The 22,945-nt window shown below is 39.8% G+C and overlaps 1 protein-coding gene across 1 annotated transcript in view; it reads left to right on the top strand.

The window, feature by feature from the left end:
• ABCE1 (ATP binding cassette subfamily E member 1) overlaps positions 1–22,945 on the top strand; it is a 35,692-nt gene that overhangs the window by 2,546 nt on the left and 10,201 nt on the right. Inside the window, 17 exon segments of the mRNA XM_030563674.1 lie at positions 8,812–8,981; positions 9,352–9,437; positions 11,344–11,441; positions 12,342–12,459; positions 13,343–13,480; positions 13,654–13,723; positions 15,365–15,458; positions 16,930–17,019; positions 17,676–17,797; positions 20,260–20,265; positions 20,268–20,321; positions 20,324–20,479; positions 21,531–21,590; positions 21,678–21,736; positions 21,896–22,006; positions 22,098–22,240; positions 22,340–22,462. Of these exon segments, the coding sequence (XP_030419534.1) occupies positions 8,879–8,981; positions 9,352–9,437; positions 11,344–11,441; positions 12,342–12,459; positions 13,343–13,480; positions 13,654–13,723; positions 15,365–15,458; positions 16,930–17,019; positions 17,676–17,797; positions 20,260–20,265; positions 20,268–20,321; positions 20,324–20,479; positions 21,531–21,590; positions 21,678–21,736; positions 21,896–22,006; positions 22,098–22,240; positions 22,340–22,462 (1,631 nt within the window). The 5' untranslated portion in view covers positions 8,812–8,878.

Below are 22,945 nucleotides of genomic sequence, written 5' to 3'. Positions count from 1 at the left end.
TCCTGGGTCCTGTTGCAATGCCCCATGATGCATTGCTTTGCATCCCAGCAATCCCTGTGCTTCCGTCCCCCTTTGCCACCATATTTCAATGGTTTGTGTACTGCGCGCTCTGCTTCTTTAGGCTGAAGGAATGGATCCTACACTGTTGACCAGTATGCTTCTCGCTCTCACTAAACTTTATGAGTGGCAGTAGAGTTATTCCTTAAACTACAAAAGCAAGAGGAGTTTGACATTGATCTCGCCATGCATAGTAGCTGTCGCGTGAGATTTCTTCTGGTATTCACAGAGGTGCTGACTTTTGGGCTTGGGAAACAAGCACTGAGGCGTGGTGGGATCACGTTGTTACACACGTCTGGGATGATAAGTGGCTGCAGTACTTTGGGAAGAGGAAAGCCACATTCATGAGACTGTGTAATGAGCTCTCCCTTGCCTGCAGCACAAGAACATGAGAACGAGAGCTGCCCTGCCGTTGGAGAAGTGCATGATGATTGCACTGTGGAAGCTAGCTACTCCAGACAGCTACTGATCGGTCGCTAATCAGTTCGGGGTGGGAAGGTTTACTACTGGACTCTTGTTGACAGAAGTGTGCAGGGCCATTAATGGCATCCTGCTCCGAAAGACTGTGACTCTGGGCAACGTGTGTGACATTGTAGATGGCATTGTACAAATGGGTTTCCCTAACTGCGGAGAGGCGATAGATGTGTCACACATTCCAATTCTGGCACCAGACCACCTAGCCACAGAGTACATTAATCGCAAGGGATATTTCTCAATGGTTCTCCAGGCACTTGTGAATAACAGTGGGTATTTCACAGACATTAGCTCAGGCTGGTCCAGAAAGGTGCATGACACATGCATCTTTCAGAACACTGGCCTCTTCAGGAAGCTGCAAGCAGGGACTTTCTTTCCAGACTAAAAGATCACCGTAGGACAGGGGTTCTCAAAATGGGGATCGGGACTCCTCAGATGGTCACGAGGTTATTATATGGGGGGTCATGAGCTGTCAGCCTCCACCCCAAACCCTGCTTTGCCTCTAGGATTTATAATGGTGTTAAATATACAAAAAGTGTTAAGGGGGTTGCCCTCGGAGGCTTGCTATGTGAAAGGGGTCACCAGTACAAAAGTTTGAGAACCACTGCCGTAGGGGAAGTCGAAATGCCCATTGTGATCCTGGGAGACCCCACCTACCAGTTAATGCTGTGGCTTATGAAGCCATACACAAGTCAACTTGACATCAGCAAGGAGCAGTTCAACAGCAGGTTGACCAAATGCAGAATGACTGTTGAATGTGCTTTTGGCCATTTAAAAGCCCGCTGGTGCTGCCTCTGGGAAGCTGGACCTGGCCGATGACAATATTCCTATGCTTATCGCCATGTACTGTATGCCCTATAATATTTGTGAAGGGAAGGGTGAAAGCTTCACTCAGGGATGGATCGCAGAGGCTCAGCGCATTGAGGCTGAGTTTGAACGGCCAGAGACCAGGTCTATTAGAGGGGGCATAAGAATCAGGAATGCCTTGAGGCAGCAATTTGAAGCTGACAGCCACTAATATTTGTTGCTATGCTCAGCAGTGCAGTGCTTGTAATGCCAGGAGATGATTGGTGCACATGATGCAATACGTGGGTTTAACATAATTGTATGTTGCTTTGCAGTGCTCTTTTTGCTTTCAATTAATAGAATAAAAATGGCTTTCAAACCAACACAATTCTTGTATTAAAAGACAACAACTGAAGGAAAGAGTAAAACAAAAAAATCAGCAACAGCAAGAGGGATGGGGAAGGAAGGTCCGAGGAGGAGGGGTCTCAGGATAGGGTACAGTGCAGCAGGTACTGTACTTCAGCAGGGCCAAACTGCATAGGGATGGGTGTTGAATGCAGTGGTTAGTGGGAGTCTGCAGTGCTGGACTGAGGGGGGAGGAGTGGAATGCAGTGGAGCCAGGAGGTTGATAAGTATCTTGGCGGTGTCTGGGGGGTGCATGAGAGAGAGTTTTGTGACAGCGGCTGCAGGGGAGGGTGGGCGCGGAGCTGTTTGGTTTGAAGAGTTAGTATCGCCTGCAGTGTGTTTGCACTCCATAACCTTTAAGAGCCGTTCCATGGCTGCATTCTGGCATGCCCACGTTCTCCTTTTGGTCCGTCTTCTCGCTGTCCTGCCACTCCTTCAATTCCTGTTTCTCAGCAGCGGAGTGCATCATAACATCATGCAGAAAATCCTTTTTAGTTCTTCTTTGCCACTTTCTAAATCTGTGCAGCCGTTCAGCCGCCAGTAACAAAGAGAGAGGCTGGGCTCCCAAGGTTATCTCTGTGAAGTTTAAACACCACGTTTTACAGAAGCAGTGTTGTTTGCAACACAGAGAAAACTGTTTTAGTAATTTAAAACACAGCCAGTACTCGCATACCTGTCACTAACTGGCTGACCCCAGGCAAGCAACAAGAGCCAAAATGGTGAGTAGCCTCAGGGGCAAGATAAATCATTCTTTCCAGACCCTTTCCAGACTGGGCATGTGGCTCTTGGGGAGAGCCAGCACTGTAGGGGGTGGGAGCTGATAATCATTGCTGTCCCCACACTTTCCACAGGATGCAATCGTTATGGAAGATATCTCGCTGCTGAGAGTGAGTAGGGAATCAAGGGGAGGGTTTTCTCCAAAAATTCGGCTTCTGCCCTGGCCCCTGTGCGGCTCACCTGTGTGCAGCAATGGTTCTTCCCCCTCTCTCCCGCCCCAATGGAACAGTGGTGCGGAAAAGTTACCATTAATGCAGCAAGAAAGAACAGTTCTGCCAAAGAACCTGCGGCAGTGGATTGCCCAGTATCTCCATGAGAGTTTTGTATAGATCTCTGAGGGAGATTCCCATAAAGTGAGGGAGTCAATCAAGAGCCTGTTGCGCCGCTCAGATTAGGTGTGCAGTGGGAGACAAGCCTACTTTCTGCAACCCTCCTGCCCCCAACAACTTTCTTCAGTGAGTCCCAAAATCAGACCTACGTACCAGGGGCCTCCTCTTCTGTCTGCACTTCGCCAATCTCTGACAGCTGTAACTGGCTAGCCTCCTCCAGGGTAGAAAAGAGCTCCTGGCTGCAAGCATCTCTGTTCTGAGTCATCCTCTGCCTCTGGGAACCCCCCTCCATCCACGTCCTTGTCCAAGATTTCCTCCTCGTGGCTCAGTCCACTCTGAACTGGCACATGAGCCACCAAAGTATCCACAGTGGTCTTTGTAGTGGAGGAGGGGTCGCCACTGAGTATCGTGTCCAACTTTTTGTAGAACCAGCATCTAGTGGGTGCAGCACCAGAGCAGCGGTTTGTGTCCTGCACTTTGTGGTAGGCATTCTGCAGCTCCTTCACTTTGACCCTGCGCTGCAATGTGTCCCAGTCATGGCCTCTTTCTGTCATGCATCGTGAAATCTGTCCATAGGTATAATTCCTATGGCTGGAGCGCAGCTGGGACTGGACAGCCTCCTCTACCAAAATGCTGATGAGGTCCAGCAGCTCAGCATTGCTCCAAGTGGTGGATCACCTGGTGCGTGGAGCAGGCATGGTTACCTGGAAAGATGCGCTGAGACCACTGCATGCATCACTGAGCAAACAGGAAGGAGACTTTCAAAATTCCAAGGGCAGTTATGGGGTGGGGATGACAGTTGGTCACCTGAGAACAGGGCAGTAGAGTTTAAACCAGTGACCAGAGAGGTAAGAACAGGCATTGTGGGACACCTCCTGGCAGCCAATCACAGCGCTGTAATCGACCACAGTGTTTACACTGGCACTGTAGTGCAGTAGCCCTGGTGCAGAAAGTTCTACACCTCTTGTTGGGGTGTTTTGTTTTTTTTTAAGTGCTACAACTGCACAGTTTCTGCCACTAAGTGGCTTGGCAGTGTGTACATGTCAGGAGTTACAGCACAGAAAGCTGCTTTACTGCGCAGAAACTTGCCAGTGTAGACAGGGCCTAAGAAACAGAGCTTTGGGCTTGTCTAAACACAGTTTTTTGTATTGCTTTAACTAAAATAATGATTTAGAAACCAATATATAGTTTAAGCGCAGTACAAAAACTGTGCATAGACCAGCCCTTAATATGTATTCCTCTATTACACTTTTGGACTTCTAGCACATACCGATACTTCTGGCTTTTGTAAATATAATATTTGTTCACATATTGACAACTGGTTCTATATGTATTTAACTATTTTATAAATTATTTTTGTCAGATATTCTAATTTTAAAATTTTCTTGATGGTCTTATCAATATATGTGGGGTTATCAGGTTTGGTTCATTAGTTTTATAATTGAGACATGTTTCTTGAAAATTGTTTTCTAAAAGTAAATACTACTTATTCTTAGTCTTTTTTTACCAGTTAGTGCTTTTAAAATGTGATTTGTTGAACACTTCATCTGCTTTTTGCAAAGTAAATGTTTTTAATACATGCTGAGTTCTGAATACAGATCTGTTTACTTTTTAATATAATTGTATTGTCCTGTCTACATTCAATTTTCTGTCTTAACTAACAGTTGCATATTCCTCTACATATTTATAGTAAATTGCACTTTACATAGTAATTCTGCATGCTGTTGCACCTCTTTTCCTCTTTGCAGTTGATTGTATTAAGTCTTTCATAGTAATTTGCTCTTCTATAGATCCAGCACATGTAAAAATTATGCATGATCCAAATTCTAGTAAATTATGTTGGTTTTGCTTTTTAAGTATTACAGTATAATGATGGAGTTATTGTTTTCTTCCATACATTCTTTCAGGATAAAGTGTTGTGCTTATATTTTTGAAAAGGAAATTATTTTTTGTTTGGTCAAAGATTCAAGAAGGAGTTGGAATCAAGAGCCTTATGAGAGTTGCTCAAATATGCCTAGATATGCACTTTGTTACTGCTAGCATTTTGTGTGCTTTATACTGGTTAGACACGCGCTTTAGAAATAATGTTAGACAATTTTGACTTGAAATGAATATGGTTTGCCAAGATCTTAAATACTTTGTCAGCCATAGTCATTTTCTCTTTAGCGGTTTAGTTTGATTCACCTCTCATCATCGTAATCTTCTGGTAAACATGCTCTAGGCCATGCATTCATTATTGTGTATTGGGCTCCTCAGGCTGGACACCTTCCACCCTTGTCCTGTAACTGGACTCATGGGGAGTGGGTTCCATGCTGACACAAGGGAGTTGCCTGGATAGATCCAATTGCAAGCTTGGGTCCTTAATCTATAAATTCACTGATTATTTTTTAATGACTTTAACACCTCTAATATATGTAAATATGCAAGATTTTCCTTCAAAAATTTCTAACAGCTTATTCAAGAAAATTATTTTAAAATTATATTAGGAAGAGAAAGAAATAAACCCTCAGAATTGTCTGGGTTTTTTTAAAAGAAAATTCCCTCAGACTTCCCTTATAGGTAGCAGCTGTAAATACCTATTAAACATGATTTTTAAAAAAATGCTATGGTTAAATACATTTGGAAATTGAGAAATAGTATGTTTTATTAAAAAAAAACGGAAACATCAGGAAGTCTAGAAATACTCAGGTTTCAGAGTGGTAGCTGTGTTATTCTGTATCAGCAAAAAGAACGAGGAGTACTTGTGGCACCTTACAGGCTAACACATTTATTTAGGCATAAGTTTTCGTGAGCTACAGCTCACTTCATCAGATGCATGCAGTGGAAAATACAGATGGAAGATAGATAGATATATACAAACACAAAGAACATGAAAAAATGGGGGTTGCCATACCAACTCTAACAAGACTAATCAATTAAGGTGGGCTGTTATTAGCAAGAGGAAAAAAAATGTGATAATCAGGATGGTCTATTTCCAACAGTGGACAAGAAGGTGTGAGTAACAGTAGAGGAAAAATTAGATGGGGAAATAGTTTTTAGTTTGTGTAATGACCTATCCACTCCCAGTCTTTATTCAAGCCTAATTTAATGGTGTCTAGTTTGCAAATTAATTCCAATTCTGCAGTTTCTCGTTGGGGTCTGTTTTTGGAGTTTTTTCATTGGAGAATTGTGACTTTTAGGTCTGTCATTGAGTGACCAGGGAGGTTGAAGTGTTCTCCAACTGGTGTTTTTTTTTTAGTGTTATAATTCTTGACATCTGATTTGTGTCCATTTAGTCTTTTGCATAGAGACTGTCCGGTTTGGCCAATGTACATGGTAGAGGGACATTGCTGGCACATGATGGCATATATCACATTGGTAGATGTGCAGGTGAATGTGCCCCTGATGGTGTGGCTGATGTGATTAGGTCCTATGATGGTGTCACTTGAATAGATATGTGGACAGAGTTGGCAACGGGCTTTGTTGCAAGGATAGGTTCCTGTGTTGTGTCATTGCTGGTGAATATTTGCTTCAGGTTGTGGGGCTGTCTGCAAGCGAGGACTGGCCTGTCTCCCAGATCTATGAGAGTGAGGGATCATCCTTCAGGATAGGTTGTAGATCTTCGATGATGTGCTGGAGAGGCTTTAGTTGGGGGCTGAAATACTCAGTTCACGCTTCCAGCACTAAGCTTATTTTTGCCCTTTTTCCACCAGTTAAAGGCTGAAGGTTAGTCTCTTTCCCACCTTCAGTGTATGGGGCACAAACTTAAAATATTGGATATAACATTCTTCATGTATGATGCACACAAGACCCTGTCCCTTCACTGCTTGCTTATGAATTTAGATATGCATCACACACCTGTTATTCTTCCATGTTTCAGTAGATGAGATTTTTTTCCTTCTGCATATAGTTGTCATAGGCAGTAAGCAATCTGTAAACTCCTGAAGGATGTTGTTTGAGTACTCCCTATACTTAGCATAGGTTAGATGAGAAAGTGTAGCAAATCTTCAAAAAAACATTTCATATATACAATAGGAAAGACTTTATTTCTTTAATGTGAACTAGTGGAATTCTTCCATCAGTGAGGGAACTGTTTAGATTGTTGGAAGTTTGAATATTTCAAGACTTCTGATATTTGACATAAATTTGACTTTATGTACTGAGTTTTATCTTGGAACATAAATATTGCATGCTGGATACTACGCCACACTTGCTTTGAACTGGTAACTTCTCTGCATCGCCCTAACCCTTAGTACCCAGCAATGTTAAACTGTAACTGAACATGCTTTGTACTTCAGTTGCCAGAAGAGAGGCTATCTCACAATGTAGGCCCAATATTATACTTCCCTTAAATCATTTAAGGTGATGAGCCTTTCATGAGTAACCAAGGTTAAACCCTTTCTCAAGCACTGATCACCACCTAGAAGAGTTGTATTCATGCCATTGAGCCCCAGCAAGCAGTCGTGACCAGAGGCTTCAAGAGGTGGTATACAGCAGCGAGGATACCTAAGCCTTGTCATTAGACTATTCAGTCTCTCTCCAAACCATAATATCTTGTGAAATGCTGGTGACTTCATAACTCAACCTTACTCTATTTTAGATTGAAGTGAATAAGGGAGGTCCGTAAAGGTGGAATAAAGTGCTTTTTATAAAGAGAAGATCAACGGCTATTTTAAATATCACCTTATCAGAATAATGTGGACAACAGATTACAAACACCCTTTAAAATAAAATGTTTAAAATCCATTACCTGTCAGGACCTAAATTTAGCATTCTGTTTCCTCTTCTATAGTTCACCTCGTAAACACCTAATACAATATATTTGCACCTCTTGCCCTGCTTTAGCTATTTGTGAGGCTAACTACTACTGTAGGGAAAAAAAGAACTCTACACTTAGGCTTTCAGTCTTTATTTCATCTCTTAACATACATTTATTTGTAACTTCAAGGATATTTAATCATTAATCCAAGATCTTAGAAATTTTTTAAATATTTTTTAAAATTATTCAGTTAACCTCCAGTTGTTTTCCTTTATTTGGTTTCTTGAAATCTTTAAGCCCTTATAGGGGCACCAATTGCCTGGGGAATACAATATGTCAGTGTAGTTGCTATAACTCTCACAGAACTTAAACTCTCAAAATCAAATAATCAGTTTGGCCTCTGTGTGTGTCTGTCTATAATACACACACCCACACACACGCTTCATAGCTGATGGCATAAATCTGTGACTGAATCACCATATAGAACTGAAATTTACTGTCAGCAATAAATATGCCTTCCTTCTGCCTTAATACTGATGTAATAATATGACGTAATTTTCTTGTAACTAGAGTTGCATTAAAGGAGTATGCATTGACTTAGGAGGAGAGGCTGGGGGTACTGGGCCTATTTAGTCAGCAGAAGGGAAGAGTGAGGCAGACTTCAACTATCTGAAGGTGGGTTCAGAGGAGGTGTAGCTAGGCTGTTCTCGGTGGCAGATGACAGAACAAGAAGCAATGGTCTAAAGTTTCAGTGGGTGAGGTCTAGGTTGGATATTTGGAAACACTATTTCACTAGGAGGGTGGTGAAGCACTGGAATGAGTTACGTAGGAAAGTGGTGGAATCTCCATCCTTAGAGGTTTTTAAGGCCCAGCTTGACAAAGCTCTGGCTGAGATGATTTAGTTGGGGTTGGTCTTGCTTTGAACAGTGGGTTGGACTAGATAACCCCCTGAGGTCTCTTCCAACACTAATCTTCTATGATTTGCCGTTGTCATGTTGGCTTCATTTTATAGTTGGAAAATAGTAATTGAACATTTGTGCTAAAGTCATTCTGCAATTATTACCATATTAAAACTGCCAACATTTAATTGTCTTTCTGAATTTGTTCAATGGACTGTAAGAACAATACACATTTTATTTGGGTACATGAACTTCTGTTACTAATTTCAACTAGGTACAGCTTTGCCACGTTATTGGTGATGATTATGATCCAGTTCTGTCTGTCTCTGTTTTGTTTGTTTTTTAGACCCTGAAGTGTTCACTTCCATCTTGGAATCTCTAATTGGTGTATATATAAGCCTAAATTGCACAATATGGCCGACAAGTTAACAAGAATTGCTATTGTCAACCATGACAAATGTAAGCCAAAGAAATGCCGTCAGGAGTGCAAAAAGAGCTGTCCGGTGGTTCGAATGGGTAAGAAATGCAGTGAAACATATTTTAAAGCAAGAAACATTAAATAATGTGCCTACTTGTTTGCTATCTGCCTTAGTAGAATTTACTAGTAAAAATGCTGTGAGAGCTTTCTGGATCATACTGTGAATACATTTGTGTAATATGTAAGGAGCTTTGCTGAAGTCAAATATGATTAAAAACTGTCTGCAAGTTGTGCACAGAAATAATGCTAAGAAATATTAACTACTCAGTTTCAGGGTTTCTTTTGAATCCTTTTATTGCTGGAGAAATTTAAGGCAACTACAGGCAACTGTGTGGCATTTACTGATCATGCTGATGATAAACCTGATTCATCAGCATTGTGTCTTGTTAACATGCATTCTTTCACCAGGAAAACTATGCATAGAAGTCACACCACAGAGCAAAATAGCATGGATTTCCGAAACACTCTGTATTGGTTGCGGTATTTGCATTAAGGTAAAAGATATTTTTATATATATTATAAACTTTTAAAAAATGCAATAATTTCAATTTCTTAAAGTATATACTTCTCATAAGAAACAGTGTATCTTCAGAATTGGAGAGAAAATATGTAATAACTTCAAATAGTTTATCTCCTATGCACCTTTTTATATTTAGGCTTGACAGAATTTTATTTTTTTATTTAGTTTTGACAGCTATTGATTTATTTTTAAGTATTTTCATTTGAATTTTCACAATTGTGGAAAATTATGGGTCAGACAATAAGGGGTGGGGTCGGACAATTATTTAATGACAGTAGATATTTGAGATTCAAAAAGTTGATTTATAACCTTTAAAACAGAAATTGTCACCATGTCAAAATGTACCTACTAATCTAATATCAAATTAAGTTGTCAAGCAGCATTTTTCTTACTTTGTGTATTTGTATATTTTGATTATTATCAATGAAAATATTTTTCCACTGGTTTGTGTGTGCAGTGAAAGTGATGTTTAAACATTTACCAGTAATAGCCTAAACTTTCCAATTCTATTTATATTATAGAGTCAGTATTTAAATTGCCATATTTAGCTTAGAAAAAGTGAGCATAGGAGTCGCCTTGAAAATGTTCTCTTTCTCTGTTAAGTGCAGAAAATGATGTAACTTGACCCCATCAATGTTATCTATAGGAGAGCTTAGTTTAGCAACGACCAGAACATTGATCGCTTCTCTCGATAGTTTCTGTGGTTAAAAAATCTTAGTAAATCTGTTAGCATTTTGAGGGATTTTTTAAAAACATATTAGCAAATCAATACATTTAAGAATAACAGTAACTTCTCACTTAAAATTATCCTGATTAACATTGTTTTGGTGTTATGTTGCTGATCAATTAGGGAACATGCTCATTTACAGTTGTGCAATGCTCCCTTCTAACGTCATTTGGCAGCTGCCTGCTTTGTCCACTGCTTGCAGGAAGAGCAGCCCGTTGCAACTAGCTGGTGGGGGCTTGGAACCAGGGTGGACCGGCAGCCCCCCTATCAGCTCCCCACTCCCCTAAGTTCCCTGTGCAGCAGCTACCCAGCAGGCTAGCAATTGCAGCTGTCCCTCCCTTCACTACCAAGTGCTGCTCCTGCCTTCTGCCTTGGAGCTGCTCCCCAAGACTCCTGCTTGCTGTGGAGGGAAGGAAGAGGGGACTAATGTCAGGATGTCCCCCTCCCGCCTGCTCCTTCATCCTGCTTACCCCATCTTCTGTGGAGCAGAGGGGACACACGACGGGGCTCAGGACAGAGGGAGCTTGCTAATTAACAAGGCAGTGCACTTAAAGGGGAAATGCGCAACACACACACAATGTGTGTCTCTGTCTCTGTGATGCTCTCTCCCCTCCCTCCATTCCTGCTGCCTTGTAGACTATGAGCTCAGCCAATTGCTAGTTCATCATTTAGCAGTAAGGCATTCCCTGGGAAATATTCCACCCTCTGACTCCTCTTCCACCTCAACCAAGCTTCAAAATCATCACTGTGTACCAGTATTAAATTGTTTAAAACTTATACTGTTGTGCGTGTATATAACCTGTAAAATAAATATAAAATATATATGTCTCTTTTTGTCTAGTGAAAAAAAATTCCTTGGAACCTAACCCCCTCATTTACATTAATTCTTATGGGGAAATTGGATTCACTTAACACTTGGTTTTGCTTAGTCACATTTTTCAGGAAGATAACTACAATGTTAAGTGAGGAGTTACTTTATGTATAAATATTTAGTACTGACCTACTTAAAGGTAAGAAGTGTGGCACTCACAATTGTAAAGGACGTGCTTGGCGTGAAGTACTAAACATAGAAGAATTTCCATACAGAGTAACTTGTTCTGCATTGAATTGTTACAGTGTGCATTAGTAAGTAGTAAATTTGTTTAAATTATAGAAATGTCCTTTTGGAGCCTTATCAATTGTTAATTTACCTAGCAACCTGGAGAAAGAAACAACACACAGATATTGTGCCAATGCCTTCAAACTTCACAGGTATCCTTTTATTTTTCCTCAACCTAACTTTATATTACCCTATCCAATTTTAAATTAATGTAAAATGTATATAATATTCTGGACTCCTAATTTCCAATGTTATTGGAGATGTGACATGATGAATCTATCTGGGTTTTTTTTATATACATAGTCTTTTTGTTGTCAAATACTCATCTCCGATAACTTTTTTGGTTTAGTTTAACAATCTCCTTGAGCTTCTGTTATAAACTGAATCAAAAACCTGTAATTTAAATTCTTGAGACAAATGGCTACTGATCTGTCATCTTGAAGGGCAGGACAAATGACACAAACATAATAAATAAAACAGGTCTAGCGCTCAAAGCAGTCTCTAGAATTGGAGTATTTTGTTTATACAGGTCTATGGTATTCCTCACTTTAATGTGTCAGCTTCTTGCAGACATCAATTAATTGATCTTCACAGCACCTGAATTTTATAGATAGTGAAACATAGGTAGAATGTTGGGTTACTAGCTCCAAGTCGCACAAGAAATGTGTAGCAGACCCTAGATCTGTGTTCCAAGTCCTGTGCCTTTACCTCAAGAACTTCTCTCCCCAATGTTTCTTACTCTCTCTGTTAACAAGCATTATAAAGAAGTTGGAGTACAAGTGTGTCGCTTCAAAGTGATTCTCTTTGAAAGAAAATGGAGATAGATAAACTTGGAATTAGTAGTGTCTGGTTATGGTCTAACAATAGTTTTAAATGTTTTTCCCTTAATTTTTGCTTTTTTATATATATAATTTCAAGCAATATTGAGGTAGAGACACTGAAATGGGTTGAATGACTCAGCAAGTTTAAAAAGAAAAACAAGTGCCCTAATATTTTGCATTTAATTGTGGTGGGAATTTTGGATTACACTGAATATATTACTTCATGTACAGGTTGCCTATTCCTCGTCCAGGTGAAGTACTGGGATTGGTTGGAACCAACGGTATTGGAAAATCAACTGCCTTGAAAATTCTAGCCGGAAAGCAGAAACCAAACCTTGGAAAATATGATGTATGTATGAAATAGAGCTTGGGAAATAGGTGGTGGTGGTGATGGTGATGGTGATGATGTGCTCAATCTGTCCTTGTAACTTTTTTTCCTGCAACTGTCACATTGATATCAGTGCTTCACGTGGCTCGAACTTTGAGAAGTGTTGCTGAGCTAGACACCTCCATCTCCACTCCAGTGTACCATGAGGGCCCAGTCAGACTTCCCAAGATAACCAGGAGTTGCTATTCCCTTTTAACAAGTTTTTTGCCCACGTTAATTTTTGCTCTGTTTCATGTTCTCTTACTTTTGTCTGCTGGGAAGTAGGAGAGTCAAGAAAAATGTATCTTTTTCTGTAAAGTGAAACTTTATCAGGCTAACCTTTTGTCATTTAGCCCAGACAACCATAAGACTCATGTATATATTTCAGTTTGTGAAAGAATTGAGTAATAGTGACCCATATCCATCGTTCTGTATGACGTGGTTTGACTTCTGACACTGGCTTATTAAAACAAATTCATAGTATACTACTTACACTCCTTTAACTTTTGTTTCTTGAAGATACTGCATGTTTCTGCTGCCAAGACCTATTTAGGGTGCTTTCTTTGCAAGAGTAAGTGACATCACACACCTGAAAGAGAGTACAAGGACCTATACTCCTTATACAGCTTAAGGTGTTTCATGTCATTAACTATTTAAGTGGAAGCATAGAAAGTAAGTGAAGTAGTGACTGACATTTTTGGGGCTCTTCTGTTTTTATTGCATGTATCTTTGATGTCTACTCACATATTGTGTTTTGGAATCTTTTAAAATTAAAACATTTCAGTTTATATTTAGATCTACAAATAGCTTAAATGAATTTGCATATTTAAAATGTTCAAAGTTCTAATATCTAATTTCTCTGTAGGATCCACCTGATTGGCAAGAAATCTTGACTTACTTTCGAGGATCTGAGTTGCAAAACTACTTCACCAAGATCCTGGAAGATGACCTCAAGGCTATCATCAAACCTCAGTATGTGGACCAGATCCCTAAAGCTGCAAAGGTAAGAAATTTTACCAGTTAGAGAGAACATGAGAAATTTCTCTCCATTAACACATGAAAAGCATAACATTTTTACATAGTGTTTTTTGTCTTTAAAGGCTCATATTGGGTTATTTGCAATATCTGAATGCTTAAATATTAGAAAAGGTTTGATTCTTACTTTTATCATGGCAGGGGACAGTGGGATCTATTTTGGACAGAAAGGATGAAACTGACACACAGACTATTGTATGTAAGCAACTTGGTAAGCAATGTTCCCTCCAATTTATTTATTTATTTATCTTTTTAACCAACCAGGCTGCAAACTCCATTGAGCAGAGCATTTTTGTCCTTGTTTTATACCATGGAAATGTGGGCAAGAGTTCATGTTTCAGTGAGGAATGTTTACAGGAGGGGTTGTGTGTGCATATGAGGGCTGCCCTAGATGGCTCTGCCAGTATCACACATTAGTCCCCTCCCTGCCATTCATGGGGTCTCAAATTGAAGCAATTAACTCTGCTGCAGCAGCAACCTTAGGAGCCCAGTCAGGGTGACACCCCCCAGGCTAGGGGTTTAAGGACCCCATCCTGCCAGATGTTCCCAGGAAGGGGCCTAGGTCCGTACTTCCCTCCACCTCCACGTCTTGGCAGCAGCAACCACCTTGTCCATAGAAACCAACCCCTGTGGGGTAGGGGTGCTTTGGCCCCATCAGACTGCAGCTCTGGAGCCTCCGCTGACCTAGGCTGGTGCCCCTGAACCCATGTGCAAGATGTATCCCAGCCAACCAGGCCTGAGGATGTTCCTAAGATGATGAGATGCTTCCACTTCCCCTGCAGGTTGGAGGTGAGATCATATATACCTTGGGGGGGGGCACACCATGTCCTTCCTGGGACTGCAAAGAGGGAGATATGAGAGGCATGGTTTTTGACCTGTGCGTACATACAAGATTGCTGCGCTTCCACACAGTTACAGGAACATTGGTGGCAAGTGACTTTGTTCTATAAATAAATTGGTAAGACTATGGTTCATAAAGTCACTTTAAAGAGTTTTGAGTAATTCACATTCATTAAAAATTTAAATGATCACTATCTAACATAATTGAAAACTTTTTAAATTATGTCTAGGTCAAGGATTGAAATTTACATTGATCTGAACTTGGCCAGGACTCGATTATATTCATTTCTGGACCAATGCTAAAAATAACTGCTAATGACACTCTTGATGTCTAGTATCTTGCAAATCTGGATTAGAAACTAATAAATCACATCATTGTGGAACTGAGGTTCTTAGTTTTCCCTGGTATAAAACATTTTATTTTTAAAGTTTGGAAAATTTTTGAATTAATTTTAACTTGCATGTGTTACTCTCACTTAATCAATTCTGACAAGATTTTAGCATCTTGTCTCTTGAGCCATTGAAGCTAGAAAATGCTATCCCAAAGATGAATCTTCAGTTTTCAATGAGACTTAATGCTTATAGAGTCCTAGCGGTTTTTGAAATTTGGTTGGTAATTGAAATAATACAGTTTTTAAGGTCTACTGTCTTGGATTTGCCTGCATTAGGAACTTTTTAAAACAAGTACAGTTGATTTTTTCTTTTTTTGTTAGGGCCAATAAACTTCTTCAAGCACAAGTCCAAGAATAGCAACCAAAACTAGAAATTTCTTCATGCATGGGGATCAAAAGCAGCAGTACAAATTTGCCACTTAATGTTGCTGACAGTTTTATGTCTTGCTATGGCTTTTGCAACCATTATTGTGATCCCTGTATACTAAATACATTATCTATGAGCAGGCTTTACAATACCTGCTCTAGCATAAACTTTGTCTAATTTGTTTCAAAGTAGGATATTTATCATTTTATTTAATTTCCATATGCTGAACATAACAAATACTCTTCGTCACCAGATTTAACTCATCTGAAAGAACGAACATGAAGACCTTTCAGAGGAGAACTTCAGAGATTTGCTTGTGCTGTCGTTTGCATTCAGAGGGCTGATATGTATGCTCCATTTACTTCTATTGCACCTTCAATCCCAAAAAACTGTTTCAGGATTTGTTCTTAAATTTAGTGCTTAATATTAGGGTGCTGTAATTTTTATTTGTAGGGACTGGATGGCAGCACATAGAGGGGATCTTCTTTTGATGAAATGAGAAGTTCCTGCATTTAACAACCATATATTTTACCAGTTCCCCACAACTGGTGTCTGGGATTCTTTTATAGGAATTCTCATCATTCTTTGCTCTTTCATCCACTCGCACGTAGCAGAGACCTCTGGGGTTTAGGGTCTATCCAGGCCAAGGTTTAGTATTACTACTTGATGATATTCCTTCCTTGCAACCAGGAAAATACTGTTATGTCCAATAGCAGCCAAACAAGCTACTGCTGCCTCTTCTAATCTATCACAACTAAGATTCCCTTCCCTTCACATAGTCCCTTCCGAGTGGTTCCTGACTCCTTGCTTTCCTGCTCTCAAGACCAGCTGATCAGAAGACTGGTGGTTTTCTGATTGGAAGAGTCCTTTTTCCACTCTCTTAAAATTGGTATTTTGCACTTTGCAGTGCATGTCCCAAGGCTGCTTAAATTTAAATTGAATTAGAAGTCATGGGATTGCTAAAATAGTTGACTTTCTATCTAACACTGTATAGTTTAGTCAGAATTTTTGGCATGGGGAATAGCTAATTAATTTGGACTGTTTAACAATCTTACATGGTAGTTGGCAGTAGAATCAGGGATAGTGTTGAAGCACACTAGAAAAATGATTTTTTATTACTATAGACATTTTAAAATATAACTTGGAGGGTAAATTTAGATGGTTTACAGCAGGGGCCTAAAACTCAATTTACCTTAGGGCCAGTGCCAGTCCTCAGTTCCTCCCAGCAGGCCACTAATGTCACTGAAGATGGTGTTCAGAAAAGAAAACATTTTATATTGTATTTTTTTATTTAGAATTTCTTAGAAATAATAAAACTGTTATACAACTTCATACAATTCTTCACCTGCCAGAGAGTTTTTAGTGTTTGCCAGACACCTGGCAACGCTTCAGTTCTGTCAGTTTGTTGATGTTTGGCCTCAGTGACTGAGCAGTTGAAACCTTCAGGATTGCAGCAAGGTTTGCGTCAGATAGTTTTGTTTGGTATTTTGACTTGTTTATATTCATTGTGGGGGGAAAAGTGATGTTGCCTCCATGGCTGACTCTGCCCGGTGACTAATGATGGTATCTCTGTCCCTCTCCCTCAGCCAATGGGAGATGCAGGGGGGAGGGGTGGTGGTGCCTGCAGCAGACATTGCCAGCAGCGTGTCTGCATGCGTCACTCGTCCGCGGGCCACAGTGGGGAGGTTCTCGGGCTGCAGATGGCCCACAGGCTGGGACTTTGAAACCTCTGGTTTACAGGTTAGATTTTAAGATGTTATAGAAATGGAAGATTAAAAATATATCTTCATTGATTATTTTCCCCTCTCTTTGGGATAGCTTCATGTTTGATGAACCTTCTAGCTACCTAGATGTTAAGCAGCGTCTGAAGGCTGCCATTACTATTCGATCTTTAATAAACCCAGACAGGTAAGTATAAATGTAACATTTTCCTAGATTTTTATGACATTAGATTGTAGTTCATAGACTGACTGCATGACTCTTCAATCTCCTTGCTAATGCAGATTTTCTTATAGTATATTTTCTAATATGTTTTGTTTAGTCTACTTTTGAAGACAGTTCAACAGATTGCATTGTCAGGATTACTTTTTCCTTAGTCATCCTAAATTATCCTTTTCTTAATTTCACCCCCAACACTATTTATAAATACACATATCTCTCCCCCTCCCCCGGGATTTACATCCTTCAAATATTTGTGGTTTTATTTTCCCCCTGACCAAACTGTCTTTTCAGCCACTTTATGTAAAGAAGTTGTCAGCTCAAATGGAGAGTAAACTTTGAGTTGTTGCTCCCACTATCCATTTATTGAGCATTTAGCAAAACATTTGTACTGGGAGAAGTTTGAATTTTACGCATATTAGCTTAAAACTAATAATCTATATTGTAATTGTTAAATTAACAAAATATTGATGATGTCTTGGTATGTGAGACTAGCAGCAAAATCTCAAATGTACTTATTTCATTTTATATCAAACTATTCTTTACATTGACAGAAACAAAAACAAACATATACAAATCTTATTCTTTGGTAGAGTTTAACACATAATTTTGGTTTTATTTTTCAGATACATCATTGTTGTAGAGCATGATCTGAGTGTGTTAGATTATCTCTCTGACTTTATCTGCTGCCTGTATGGTGTGCCAAGTGCTTATGGTGTCGTCACTATGCCTTTCAGTGTAAGAGAAGGTAACTCCTGACCCATGGGTCTCTCCAACCCCCATTCCTCTTGCCCTCTCAAAAAACCAAATGAGCAAGCACACACAATGTGATAGGCATTGTCATTTTAAGCAAATATATCTTTTAAAATGCAGAATTTTAAAGCCTCTTTTTCCTAAATAAATTGTGCTATGCATGTCAACATTAACTATTTAATTGCTGATCACTCTTATGGATGGAATAAATAAAGGGGTGGGATTGAAGCCTATGGGGCGGGTAGAGGTTGGAACTAGGAGCTGCTGAAGGGCACGGAAGAAGACTTGGGGTATGTTTACACTGCAGTTATACACCCATGGCTGACCCACGTCACTTGACTTTGGCTCACAGGGTTCAGGCTATGCTTCGGGCACTACCAAATTCACGGTTCATTTTGGTCAATTTCACAGTATAGGATTTAAAAATTGTAAATTTTCATGATTTCAGCTAGTTATATTTGAAATTTCACAGTGGTGTAATTGTAAGGGCCCTGGCCCAAAAGGAGTTGTGGGGGGGGCAACAAGGTTATTGTGGAGGGGCTTGCGGTGCTGCTGCTGGCGGCGGCACTGCCTTCAGAGCTGGGCAGCTGGTGAGCAACAGCTGCTCGGGAACCCAGCTCTAAGGCATAGCCACCGCCAGCAGCAGCACAGATGTAACGGTGGCATGGTATGATACTGCCACCCTTACTTCAGTGCTGCTGCTGCTGCTGGTGGGGCACTGCCTTCAGAGCTGGGAGACCAGACAACAGCCGCTGCTCTCCGAAGTCAGCGCAATATCATGATACCTTTCTCCACCCCTAAAATAACCTTGTAACACCTCACCCCTGCAACTCCCTTTTGGGTCATGCCCCCCAATTTGATAAACACTGGTCTACCCATGAAATCTGTATGGTATGAGGTAAAACACACACAAGACCAGAGTTCACATCCATGATGCGTTTTTTCATGACTGTGAATTTGGTAGGGCCCTAGCTATGGAGCTCTAAAATTGGAGTGTAGATGTTGGGCCCAAGCATCTACACCACAGTGTACAGCCATGAGCCTGAGTCAGCTGATGTGGGCCAGCCACAGATGTTTTATTGCAGTGTTAGATACACCTTCAAAGGCCCCTGTGAGGGGAGAACAAGTGGAAATACTAGTGGTCCTACGGTGAGCATATCTTCCTGTTGAGGTATGCTGAATGTAATAAGGTAATTATTAACTGAAAGTTGAATTAGGACAAAGGCCATATTCTAACATTGCTTTTTGTGCACAGCTTTCATTGACATCAGTTAGAGAGTTCTAGTATGTACCAATACTATATATATATAGCCCTAAACTTGTACTACAACCCACAAGCCATAATTAAAATGCAGTTTGGCTTACTCTCCATAGAATGAGTTGATACCACGGATGGTTTTGTAAGCTAGAGCTTTAAACAAAGGGGCGGGGGGACACAACACCCTCCCTGCCTCCAAAAATAATAGACAGGACACAGATTGAGATATGAGTTCGGTTGAGCTGGCTATGCTCTGGGAAACATTCAGTCCTTGCATCTAGAGTCAAAGAAAGTGATCTATATTATGACTATAACAGATGTAACTCCGTTGACTACTCAGAAGCTGTGGAACAGTTGTCAGACTATCTGACCTTAGCCACCATTGACCTGGGCTGATTCAGGGCAATGAAGAATTGGAAACACTAAAGGAAGATGTTTTAGAGATTCAGGGCAGCAAAGATGAAAATAACCTACTTCACTGAACAGTTACTCAGAAGAGGTGGAAGAGGGGCCATCTGGGGAGCAAGGAGCAAACCTGCTTAGGAGCATAGCATCATTCCTGCAGTGCTTAGGAGGAGTATTACAATAAGGGAAGGCACAAACTCCTTTCTTGTAATTTCACTACTACTATGGGAGTGTGGAGAGCAGTGAAATTACAAGAATTATGTCAGTTTCAGTCAGCAGCTGCTGGGGTTGTGGAGAGCCTATTTTGTTTTAGAAACACCATGTAATGGAGTTTCCAGGCCAATTTTTTTTTTTATTTTTTAATTTCCGGTTCATGTGAAATGTCAAACAGAAAGTTGGTTTTGTTCTGCCTCAGAACAAAACCAGTTTCCGAAATGTTGAAATTCCCTGCGAACTGGGTTTTCTGAGTGGTTTTTGGTTTTTGTTTTGTTTTTCCCCCTAGCTCTTGAGTCTTACTGCAGTGTAAATAAAATGCATTGTTTTATGTATTTGAGATTTTACAGTTATTCTAATAGAGGTTGTAAAAAGTTTCATTTAACTTTGCTATGTAATTTCCAATTTCTTGCTAATAAATTATTCAACAAGGACTTAAGTCTAACATGGCACATAGGACACAGGATTTTAGTCATTATCAGTCCCATCTGATACTTACAATCAAGGACTAAATGTCCACAGAGTTTTAGGGGGTTTTTTATACATGATTTTACTAATGTAGCTCACTTTTTTTCTCTTAGGCATAAACATTTTTTGGATGGTTACGTTCCAACAGAAAATTTAAGATTTCGAGATGCATCTCTGGTTTTAAAGTGGCTGAGACAGCTAATGAAGAAGAAGTTAAGAAGATGTGTATGTATAAATATCCGGGAATGAAAAAAAAGATGGGAGAATTCGAACTGGCAATAGTAGCTGGAGAATTTACTGACTCTGAAATCATGGTGATGCTAGGGGAAAATGGTGAGTATTCTCCTATGTAGAAATTAATGAATCTAATGTGGTGTGCTAAACACTATTAAAAATAAGTCTGTGTGGTATTGAGGTCAGGATCCAGGAAAATAAAAGAACGGTATCTTATTAAAAACAGTGCCTTTGAACAGTTCTGACATTGTGCACAAAATCTAAGAACAGATCTTCCTTACTAAATCTAATGTTTCTAGTTGTAAACGTACACTATTTAAACACATTAATGGGGGTACTGCTGTCAGTCTGTAATCGTACCTCGCTCCTTATGTAGCACTTTTCATAAGTAGATCACAAAGTGCTTTACAAAAGAGGTAAACCTCATTATACCCCTTTTATAGATAAGGAAACTGAGGCACCGAGCACTAACTTGAGTAGCCCAGCAGGGAATAGAACCAAGGTCTCCCGAGTCCCAGTCTGGTGCTATCCACTAGGTCACTGCCTGCATTACAGGCAGTGAGTGTATACCTTGCTTCTCAACTCCAACACAACCTAATACACTGTCTCTAATACCGACCTGTTAGCCAGTCCTACAAGGAAAGTTGAACTTTTATTGCCACTGCTTAAACTGTGTACAGGAAAAATAACAGTTTTTGGGCAAAGGGTTATCACCCTAAGTTCCTTCTAGAATATTCTTTCCATGTGCTGTACTATATGTAATACAGAGATTGTCCTATGGACCAACTCTCCTGCTTATGATCTTGTGCTGTTCCTTCATGTGTAGGAACTACATCAGTGACTTGGATGGGAAAGCTTTTTTTTTTTTAAGAAGTTTTTGTGATGCAGTTTAACAACTGGAAATAAGAATGAGCCCCAGCATCATGTGACTGGCCAGCTCTTTAAGATCTGCAGCTGGTATTCACTGAACAGAGTACAGACTGCTTTGAGAATTCCCATTTTTATAAACATATGTAAATATAAAGTTGCACTTATTTAAACATGATGCTATTGACGGTATTACAGAAAGCTCCAGAGATTAGTTAATAGACTGCTGCAATGACAGTCTAAAGTAACGTCCTATGTATAACGTGAAACTTTTGTTTGTTAGGAACTGGCAAAACGACATTTATCAGAATGCTCGCAGGAAGACTTGCACCTGATGAAGGAGGTATTGTTTAATGTATCAATTTGAAGCATATTTTGGCAATTTTATTTTGGTGGCCATTGTTTTTTGACTACATAATTATATTTATAGGTGAGGTTCCAGTTCTAAATGTCAGTTACAAGCCACAGAAAATCAGTCCTAAGTCCACGGTAAGTTTTAGGTTCTTATGTTGTGTATATATACATTTCCAACATAAATCCTGTCTGCTTTGAATTTAAAATATTTAAATATAGGGGTTTTTAATCTTTGTCTTTTTACCTTTCCATGGTGCTGTGAAGCAAACTAAGTAGTCACTTTGTCTTGAATAGGGAAGTGTCCGTCAGCTGCTCCATGAGAAGATCCGAGATGCCTATACACATCCACAGTTTGTGACTGATGTAATGAAGCCTCTTCAGATAGAAAACATCATTGATCAAGAGGTATTAACCCACTGAGACATTTAACATCCTATTTTTTATGATTCTTTAATGCCCACAATTAAATATTGTTAAATGTTGTTACTCCTAACAGGTGCAGACATTGTCTGGTGGTGAGTTGCAGCGTGTTGCGCTAGCTCTCTGTCTTGGTAAGCCTGCTGATGTCTACCTAATAGATGAACCTTCAGCGTATTTGGACTCTGAACAGCGTCTAATGGCTGCTAGAGTTGTCAAACGGTAATGTGTGCGCATAGAAGGACAGGGAAAGCTTTCATTAACTTCTCTTGTTAAAGGTTTATTTCCAAATATCTCACAAATTTTTTTGTTCTATTTCAGTTTCATTCTCCATGCTAAAAAAACAGCCTTTGTGGTAGAGCATGACTTTATCATGGCAACCTATCTAGCAGATCGTGTCATTGTCTTCGATGGTATTCCATCCAAGAACACACTTGCAAACAGGTAACAGGCTAATGTTAACTTTGACCTTTTCTGAGATAACCAAGGACAATGTTGTCAATATTTTTACCATTAATTTGTATAGTACCCTCCAAGCAAGTAGGTTCACTGCACAGCAATCAAAATGAATTGCTGTCTAGAAAACAGCAATATACAAAAATCTGAACACATAAATAGCAACAGTGTAAATAAAAAAAAAAAAGTACTATAGAGAAGCTAACAACCTCTGGAAGAATTATTTTCAGATTTTTTTTTTACAGGTAGGAAGGAATGAGCTGAGGGATCTTTTTCTAGGCAGGTGAGCAATAAGGTGTGTGAAATATAAGCCAAAGGAAAATACTGCATATCGAGGCAAGCTTCTGAAGTGTAACACTGTAATTGGAAAGCTCTTAAAATGTGGCGTGCTGATAAAGTTGTTACTTAGTTCCTATAAATAACTTCTGGTGCATTTTGATATCAACAGTGTGCTTTGAATTAGGCCTGTCG

The sequence above is a fragment of the Gopherus evgoodei genome, chromosome 5 (genome assembly GCF_007399415.2).
Source record: "Gopherus evgoodei ecotype Sinaloan lineage chromosome 5, rGopEvg1_v1.p, whole genome shotgun sequence".
Taxonomy (NCBI): domain Eukaryota; kingdom Metazoa; phylum Chordata; order Testudines; family Testudinidae; genus Gopherus; species Gopherus evgoodei.
Note: the sequence above shows the minus strand (reverse complement) of the source record. Positions and strands in the feature narration are given on the sequence as shown.